This window comes from Peromyscus maniculatus, chromosome 23 (assembly GCF_049852395.1).
Source record: "Peromyscus maniculatus bairdii isolate BWxNUB_F1_BW_parent chromosome 23, HU_Pman_BW_mat_3.1, whole genome shotgun sequence".
Classification (NCBI taxonomy): Eukaryota; Metazoa; Chordata; class Mammalia; order Rodentia; family Cricetidae; genus Peromyscus; species Peromyscus maniculatus.
In genome coordinates, this window is record NC_134874.1 from 51,543,722 (window position 1) to 51,553,630 (window position 9,909).

The window sequence follows — 9,909 nt, forward strand, 5'->3', positions numbered from 1 at the left end:
TGAAAAACATAAATATAAATAAGAAACAGCAAATCTAAATCCCAGGAGCCAAAACCAACAAACTAGAAATCAACTTGTCCAATCTCAACAACTAGCAGCAATGATCCACAGTATTTCAGTAGTCCATAAAACTGAAGGAAGGCACACTTTCAAGCACATTTCATAAAAGAAGTATTCCCCTAATTTCCAAACCATAGAAGACATTTAAAAAAGATCCCAGTGTCAAGTAATATCCATGAGTGACAGATTGGAAAACATAAATGAGAGTAATTGATAGCTAACATCAAATTCAACACCACATTAATAAGACCAGACTTCATGATCAAGATGTCTTTAACCAGGAACACTCAAACAGACAGAAACTGCCAAAGAACACAGCATACACACCCACTGAGGTAGGTCCTAAATCAGACATCAGTGGAATGGAATGCCTAATTCAGGAGAAAACCTGGAATTAGTGAAAGTGTTACTACAAACATGCCAGTTCCATAAACACAAGTGTCACATTTTTGTTCACTCCAGGTCATGAGCAGGCAGGGGGATAGCCTTTGTATAATGGGTCCAATTCAATGGGACTTGTCCCCTTGACAAAGTACTTGTCCAACTCAATGTGTTGAGAAGTAAAATATAGCATATAACTATCATCAAAGTAGAGTACAGCCAGATATCAGTCATGATCAAATTCCTCATCCTATGCATTTAATATATAACAATAAATTTGTAAAATACACAAAAACCTTGCCAAAAATGACAAAGAAAAGAAGTTGATAGAAGGAAAACAAGTTGAAATGAAGAAAAAGAAATTATAGGGAAAAAATACTACCCAAACCAATAATGTAAATTGCTGTGGGATGGTCTGTATGTCAAATTGCTGTGATTGGTCAATAAATAAAACACTGATTGGCCAGTGGCCAGGCAGGAGGAAGTATAGGTGGGACAAGGAGAGAGGAGAATTCTGGGAAGCAGAAGGCTGAGGAGAGAGACACTGCCAGCTGCCACCATGACCAGCAGCATGTGAAGACACCGGTAAGCCACCAACCACATAGCAAGGTATAGATTTATGGAAATGGACTAATTTAAGCTATAAGAACAGTTAGCAAGAAGCCTGCCACGGCCATACAGTTTGTATGCAGTATAAGTCTCTGTGTTTACTTGGTTGGGTCTGAGCAGCTGTGGGACTGGCGGGTGACAAAGATTTGTCCTGACTGTGGGCAAAGCAGGAAAACTCTAGCTACAAATGGCGCCCAACGAGTTGGCAAGAGTTTCCACCTAAAACCTGGGAAAAGATTCTAAAACGGAACTAAAAACAGCTTCCTAATTGTGTCTCTCAAATGAGCAGCAGCTGCCAGTTTGAGTTCCTGGCAGGTTCCTGGCGTGTGTGTACTTGACTTGCAGTATGGTGGAAATGAGGCCTCTGCAAGTGGCACATTAAGCTGCATGGTGGATTTAGCCTTTGCTAGTACAAAACAAAAAGAGGTTTCTGGGCTACACACTGCTTTGATAAGAAGCATAGACCCACTATTTCTGAGAATTGATGGCTCCCAAAGCTGGCGGAAAACGTACCACCCGCCATGTTGGGAAGCTGAAGTGGGCATAGCCAGCAGCCACAGCACCTTTTCAGTCTTAGAAGGCTGCAGTTTAAAGCAATAGGTTCAAGGTAATATAAAACATAAGCCACATACAGATGGCTACCACACAGAGAATCTGGATTATGTTCTCTTTGTTTTCGTAAGTGAAGAAAAACATTTGATTGCAAAAGCTGTTGAGTTATGCCAAAATGTATATTTTAAAGGTAACTTGACTTCAAAATTTGGATGTAAGGGTATGTTGCTTCAGTAAATAAAGAAATAAAGAAATAATTAAGTACAATTGATAAAATCACAAACTGAGAACTTGGGAAACAAACTCACTATGTCCAGATACAACAGGTCAAGGAAAAGGTCAAGTGTATGGGAAACAACAGAGTCCAACTGCTCTCCCACCAACCAATGGACTCTCTGAAGTACAGACAAAACCCAGCCTAAGACAGTGCCTTTTGATTGGCTAGTGTCTAGCATACCTCACAAGGATTCCCTGTGATGTAACATGCTATGGACCAATCAAGGCTCGGAAAAAACCACAGTGATTTTTTGAAATTATTTTCTGTTAAATTATTAAAAAATTTTCTCCGTTCATGTTCTTGTCCCCAAGGACAAATGCCCTTAGCAGAGAGGGCTGTTTTCCTTCCCCATCCCTCTCCTGTTACTTTCTCAGAAGCCAAGACAGATTCATTGCTGTCACACAGTCACATATTGACCATATCTCTCCCATCCACCCCATGAATGTGATCAATGAGCTCTTCAGTAGCCTAAATTCCAGATCCCATCCTTTGTCATGTAACCTAAGTCTCATATTAACCAAGCCTGCTTCTTGGTTTTGAAGCAACTCCTTTCCCCTAAATACCATGAAGTTAATGGAGACACACTTTGTCTGGTGGGACTAAAACTACTTCAGACACCCACAGAGTGTCCAGACCATCTTTACTAATGATCTTTTGTCTGAAAGGAAGATCTGGTCATGCATCACTGTCCTTCTGTAAGCTTTGGCCATTCCCTCCCTCTCATGATAAAAAATAAAAATACATCCAAGAAGGAGGGAAATAATAAGTCAAAGGGAAAGTTAAAGTCTAGGAAATAAAACTAGACAAAGCACTCTGAAAGTATTGAGTATCAAGAAAGACTCATACAGTGACCAGGACAATTCACTGATGAATTCTATCATCTCAACATAGAACAGCACTGTTCTGCAGATATTTCAGTATCCTATAAGTCTGAGGGAAGGAACATTTTCAATTTTTTCTCATCAAATTTGCATTACCCTTATTCTCACACCAAGTAAATAAAACTTAAAAAGAGGTCAGTATCAGGCAATATCCTTGACTAATATAGATTAGAAAATCCTTAATGAGATATAGCTCACACCAAATTCAACAACACATTAAGACCATACTTCATGGTCACCCAGGAACATTATGATTCGTCCACAAATAGAAATTGACACAAAGCAGAACATACACACAACTTTGAGGTAAGTCCAATAATCGGACATCAAATGAATGAAATGCCTTTCTCAGGAAAACATTTGGAACTAGAGAAAGTGTTACTTCAAATATTCCAGTTCCACAAACACAACTGTCACATTTTGTTTCCTAGGGATCCTGAACAAGCAGAGGAAAGAACCTCAGATCATTTGGAAGTACTTGTCACATTCAATGTGTGGGTAAGTGAAATAGAGCATGTAAATATGATTATAATGCAAAATAGTCAGATATGGGAAGTCATGATCAAATTCCTCATGCTATAGAGATAATATATACCACCATATGTGTGAATTACACAAGAACAAAGGCAAAAATGACAAAGAAAAAAGTTGATAAAAATGAAAATGAGGTGAAATGAGGAAAAAGCATTTACAGGCAAAAATCAAAACCGAAACCAAAAAATGTAAATAAAGCAATGAATAGATAACAAATGACAAAAGCCTAAAGTGAAGACCTGGGAAATATACTCACTGAGTCGAGATCCGACAGGCTTTGAAAAGTCCAAATCTAGCAGAAAAAACTGAATCCAACTGCTCTCTCACCAACCGCTTCTCTGAAATACAAAGATAAAACCCAGCCCTAGGTGGTGCCCTTTTATTGGCTGATGCCTAGCTTACCTCATGGACTCCATGTGATATCACATGCAACTGTCCAATCAATGCTTGTAAAATCCACAGTGATTTCTAATTTTTTTTCTCACATTCTTCTCTCAAGCCACTCAACTACTACTTTTTCTTGTGGTTATGATCTAATAGTTGGCAAAGATCTACTTACAGGAAGCAGGGTTTATTTAACTTCAGATTTATAGAAACACAAGTCAACACAATGGGAGGAAATATTGGCGTGGACATCAGCAGAGTTGTCCAGGGGGTTATATGGCATTTGTAATCTCAATATTCTTCTGACATGTCCTTCTCCCTCCAGCACTCTTTCTGCCTCATCTACCACAGTGATCCCTACATCCTGAGGGGAGGGATTAGAGGGAGACATAACATTCAGGGCTGAGAGTTCCCAGGTCTATCATTCTCAGCATAATGTCCGACTGTGGGTCTCTCTATTTGCCCTCATCTGCTGCTGGAGGAAGCTTCTCTGACAGTGGTTGAGGAAGGCACTGATCTATTCCAGAATGTCATTAGGAGTCATCTTATTGCTATGGCCTTTTAATAGAACAGTGGCATTTGGTTTTACCCTCCCCCCTTGTTCCATTTACTTTCAGGTGTTTGGCACACACACAAAAGTGTCAGGGGTGTTTTCCATAGAGTGGACCTAAAGTCAAATCAGATGTTGACTGGTTACGCCCTCAAAATCTATGCCACAGTTGCACTAGCTTAAATTGCAGGCAAGACACCTGTGTGTGTAAATGTGTGTTTGTGTGTGTGTGTGCCTACCTTTCCATGTGTTCTACAAACTTTACCTAGTTTTGTTGTTGTTTGTTTTATTTTGTTCTGGTTGGGTGTTTTTCCTGTTTGTTTCCTAAAGAGAGAGAAAAAGGGGTCAGGGAGTTGGTTGGTTGGCTTTAAGGAGGATCTGGGAGGAGATGACCGAAGGCAAACCATGATAACAACTTATCGTATGAGAAAATGTATTTATAACAGTCACCCTGATGAACCCACTCACAAAGATAGACTCTGGCTTGTTTTCAATTTACCTGTAGTGATTGACATAAGTTATCCTCTATCTTATTCTTGAAAGTTTATAGCTTGTAAACTACAAAAAACTTGACAAACGACAAGATACAAGGCACACAGCACATAATGTCTTACATATTTATGCAAATGTACACTGCACATGAAATAAGAAGAGTCAGAAATGTTGTTCCCAAAGAATTACATATCTCTTAAGCAATACTGATAAAATATGGAGAAATGAGTACTCATAAATACGCAGGAGTTACACAATAAAGAATATAGAGTCATTTATCAAAATTGAAAAATTGTGAGTGAGTGAGTAGAAAAGCCATTTTGATATCTATAGTCAAAGATAGACATGAGCACAGGTTCTACAGAACTGGTTATAGCAGGACATATCACAATCTTTACAGATTTAACAGAAGCTTCATGTAATTGGGTAAATATCTTATTAACTGATATCTGACGTTGGGTTATAATTAAACGAATTGGTCTATTCTATTCTAGTATGCAGCTAATTATGCAGTATTTTTGGCAGAGTAATTCCTTCATGTCAAAATCATATTCATTTTTAAAAAAATGTGCCTTTCTACATAGCAAAAGCATACATGAAATGTAAGCACAATGAATCCAGGAAACATACCAAGGGCATCAAAAACACCTGGATACATATGAAAACATTTAATGCTGTAAAGGCAAAGTTATGCAATTTGGAAGAGGTAAAGAATACATACGCATCCCATTAATATTGTCTTTCATATTGATTGAGAGAGAGAATGGATTTTTATGAAAACAGGCTTTCTAATTTAGAGAACTATGTAAAAACAAAAGAAGAGGAGAGAATGAAGATCAATTTCATCAGTAAACAGAACCAACAAATATAAAATCTCAAATTGCTATATGATCTCTGACAATTGGATTTGTGCTAAACAGGCTTGAAGACTTCTATGTATTAAGAAAAACATAGAGTAATCTGTAAGATCCACAGAGGTATGCCAGGAAAGAATGGAAGGCAATAGTGGAGCCCTTGTTGCATATAATTATGTGTCCATGCTCAGAGTAAGCATCTGACTCAATAAATGGAGGAGAGGTGCTCAGCCAAATTCCACAGAGCACAAGTTGGATAATGGTGCAGATGGGAATAATGAAGTTAGGTGCTCTAGATACCATTATCCACCTTATCAGTCTCCCTGCAACAGTTATCTTGAAAGCCAGAACCACAGTAATAGTTTTGGCCAAGACTGTGGAGAGTGCCACCATAAGCAGAACTACAAATGTGCTCTGCTGCAGGATACAGGTGGTTGTGTTAGGACGGCCAATGAAGAGCAATGGACAGAGAAAACAGAAGATCGGAGTGATGATCAGGATGTAAGTGAAAACCTGATTGTTGGCCTTGACAATGGGAGTGTGGTGGTACTTCACAAAAACACTAGAACACCCGCTGTTAGTGCAGAGACGCCCAGGACCAAGTAGGTGAGTGTCTTTCCCAAAGGATCTTCATGTTACTGCTTTCTGGAGGCAGTGGTTATGCTCTGTGTTTGGATAATGACTTTCTGGACACGTCAAACAATGATCCATATCTACTAGGAACAAAAGTACTTGTGGGTTTCTGCTCAGGTTCCCCTTTTACTTCAAGCCAATTCTCTGCACCAGCTCTCTGGCATTTGCCCACATTTCCTTTGATTTTTCAGACTCAAGTAAATCATTGCTCAATAGCGAAAATTCCCAAATGCTCTCAATTAACCATTCCAGATTGGTATTGCACATCTACTTTGTTGAAATAAAGTGAACAATCTATCCTTTTCATTGTTATACTTTAATATATTTTCAATTAAGTGATAATTTGTATTTACTTATATTGACAAAAATTATTGAAATAAATTACACAAACCTAACATGATCATAGAATTTCCTCTTTCTGCAGCACATTTCCTATCAATAGTTTATTGATCTCATCATTTCCTTATGCTAGAGGGCCTGGGAGACACATATGGGATTGAATGTGAGTTATATATGAAGGATGCTTCCTATCCCTGATTATATCCTGTAGTATATATGTTGTAACAAAGTTATTTATGACTCATCAGGGATAAATTCTGCAGTCTCAATATGTAATACCACTCTTTCAACATACTGAGAGTTAGTAACTATGTTGAGAGGTTCAGAAAAATCCATTAATACCAACAGAATAGCATATAATTCCAATTTTTGAACTGAATTATAAGGACTTTGAACCACTTTACTTAAATTGTTTGACATGTAACTTGCCTTTCCTTGTTTGTTTGCAACTGTATAAAATGTACAAGCTCCAGATATGGGTGTTTCCCAAACAATTCAAGGCAGAATCCAATCATCACTTCAAGTACTGGCATAAAAACCGACATGTGGACCACTGGAGTCAAACTGAACACCCTACATTAATCCGCACACCTATGAACATATGATTTTCGACAAAGAAGCCAAAACTGTACAATGGAAAAAAGAAAGTATCTTCAACAAGTGATGCTGGCACAACTGGATATCAACATGTAGAAGGCTGCAAATAGATCCATATCTGTCAACATGCACAAAACTTAAGTCCAAGTCGATCATAGACCTCAACATAAATCCTACGACTCTGAACCTAATAGTAGAGAAAGTAGGAAGTAGTCTTGAACACATTGGCATAGGGGATCACTTCCTAAATATAACACCAGTAGCAAAGATACTGAGAGGAATAATCAATCAATGGGACCTCTTGAAACTGAGAAGCTTTTGTAGAGCAAAGGATACGGTCAACAAGGCAAAGCGACAGCCTACAGAATGGGAAAAGGTCTTCACCAACCCCACATCTGACAGACGACTGATATCCAGAATATATAAAGAACTCAAGAAATTAGACATCAAAATGCCCAACAGTCCAATTAAGAAATGGGCTATAGAACTAAGCAGACAATTCTCAAACTAAACAGAGGAAGCTCAAATGGCTGAAAGACATCTAAGGAATTGCTCAACACCCCTAGTCATCAGGGAAATGCAAATCAAAATGACTCTGAGATACCATCTCACACCTGTCAGAATGGCTAAGATCAAAAACACTGAAGACACTTTATGCTGGAGAGGATGTGGAGCTAGGGGAACTCTCCTCCACTGCTGGTGGGAATGCAAGCTTGTACAACCACTTTGGAAATCAATATGGCCCTTTCTTAGAAAATTGGAAATCAATCTCCCTCAAGACCCAGCTATACCACTCTTGGGCATATACCCAAGGAATGCTCAATCATACCACAAGGGTGCTTGCTGAGCTATGTTCATAGCAGCATTGTTTATAATAGCCAGAACCTGGAAACAACCTCGATGCCCTTCAACTGAAGAATGGATAAATAAAATGTGGTACATATACACAATGGAATCCTACTCAGCAGAGAAAAACAATGACATCATGTGATTTGCGGTCAAATGGATGGATCTAGAAAAAAACATCATCCTGAGTGAGGTAACCCAGACTCAGAAAGACAAACACGGTATGTACTCACTCATAGGAGGATACTAGATGTGAAACAAAGATAACTAGACTGCTACTCACAACTCCAGGGAGACTACCTAGAAAACAGTACCCCCCAAAAAAAAAACCACAGAGATCTCCCAATGACAGAGAAATGGATGAGAACTACATGAACAACCTGGACGTGAGGGGGTGGGCAGTGAAGGGCAAGGGTCGAGGGAAAGAGAGCTTAGGGGAGCGTGAGATCAGAGCTGGATCAAGAACAGATAGGGAGAACAAGGAATAAGAGACCATGATAAACGAAGGCCACATAAGAATAGGAAGAAGCAAAGTGATAGAGAGGTCCACAGAAATCTACAAAGATACCTCCACAATAGACTACTGACAAAGGTCGAGAGAAAGCCTGAACTGACCTACTCTGGTGACAGGATGGCCAAACACCCTAATTGTCATGCTAGAAACTTCATCCAATGACTGAGGGAACCGGATGCAGAGATCCATGGCCAAGCCCCAGGTGGAGCTCCAGGAGTCCAATTGGCGAGAAAGAGGAGGGTTTGTATGAGCAAGAATTGTTGAGACCAAGGTTGGAAAAAGCACAGGGATAAATAGCCAAATGAATGGAAACACATGAACTATGAACCAATAGCTGAGGAGCCCCCAACTTGATCAGGCCCTCTGGATAAGTGAGACAGTTGATTAGCTTAATCTGTTTGGGAGGCATCCAGGCACTGGGACCAGGACATGTCCTCAGTGCATGAGCTGGCTGTTTGGAACCTGGGCCTATGCAGGGACACTTGGCTCCGCCTGGGAGGAGAGGACTGGACCTGCCTCAACTGAATCTACCAGGTTGAACTCAATTCCCAGGGGAGTCTTTGCTCTGGAGGAGATGGTTTTGTGGAGTGAGCTGGGGGGAAGACAGGGCGGGAGGGGGGAGAACAATGGAATCCGTGGCTGATATGTAAAATTAAATTAAATTATAAAATTAAAAAAATACTAATAAAAATAAAAAGCTTGAAGGGCCAGTCAAGGTGCTGAATACTATTAATCTTTGTATTCGAGAGGCCGAATCAGGGAAATCTCAGTGAGTTCAGAGTCAGGCTGATCTAAACAGTGAATTCCAAGAGACTGGGAGTATATGGTGAAAAAAAAAACTGGCAGGTTTTCACCATAAATAAATAAATGTTTGAGGAGACAGGTATGTTTAACCTGACTTAAATTATGCAATGGATACATGCATTGAATATAACACAGTACTACATTAAAAATACAATTTTTACATTTTAAGTATCAGCTAAGAGTATTTTTAAAAGAAATAGGGGCAGGGAGAGAAACATGTTGGTAAAGTCCTTACCTTGCAAGCACAAGGACATGAGTTTTCGACCCAGAACCCATGTGAAAAGACCCGAGGATGGTGGTGGTGCAAAACTAATCCAGCACTGAAGAGGCAGAGACAAGTGCAACCTGGGATCTCGCTGGTCAACCAGTCCGGCCTACACGGTGAGTTCTGAGCAGAGAGACTCTGTCTCAGAATAGGAGGAGCATGGACAGCACCTGAGGAACACCACCAAAGGTTCTCTGACTCCCTCATGCATGCATTTATACATACGTATGCATGCATACTCACATGGACATGTGCTCCTGCACAAGTAAAAACACTATCACAAACATATATCCACAAATAAATAGTTTGATGTTTTAAGCCATTAAGTTCTGGAGGG

General features: G+C 39.6%; 1 protein-coding gene across 2 annotated transcripts in view; it reads left to right on the forward strand.

The window, feature by feature from the left end:
- Nucleotides 1–6,175, forward strand: part of LOC102928204 (vomeronasal type-2 receptor 26-like) — a 144,767-nt gene extending 138,592 nt beyond the window's left edge. For both annotated transcript variants that reach the window (XM_076561402.1, XM_076561403.1), the window contains 2 exons: nucleotides 3,192–3,258; nucleotides 5,998–6,175. In XM_076561402.1, the coding sequence (XP_076417517.1) occupies nucleotides 3,192–3,258; nucleotides 5,998–6,079 (149 nt within the window). In that variant the 3' untranslated portion in view covers nucleotides 6,080–6,175. The remainder of the gene's footprint in view (nucleotides 1–3,191; nucleotides 3,259–5,997) is intronic.
- The last annotated feature ends 3,734 nt before the right edge of the window (nucleotides 6,176–9,909 follow it).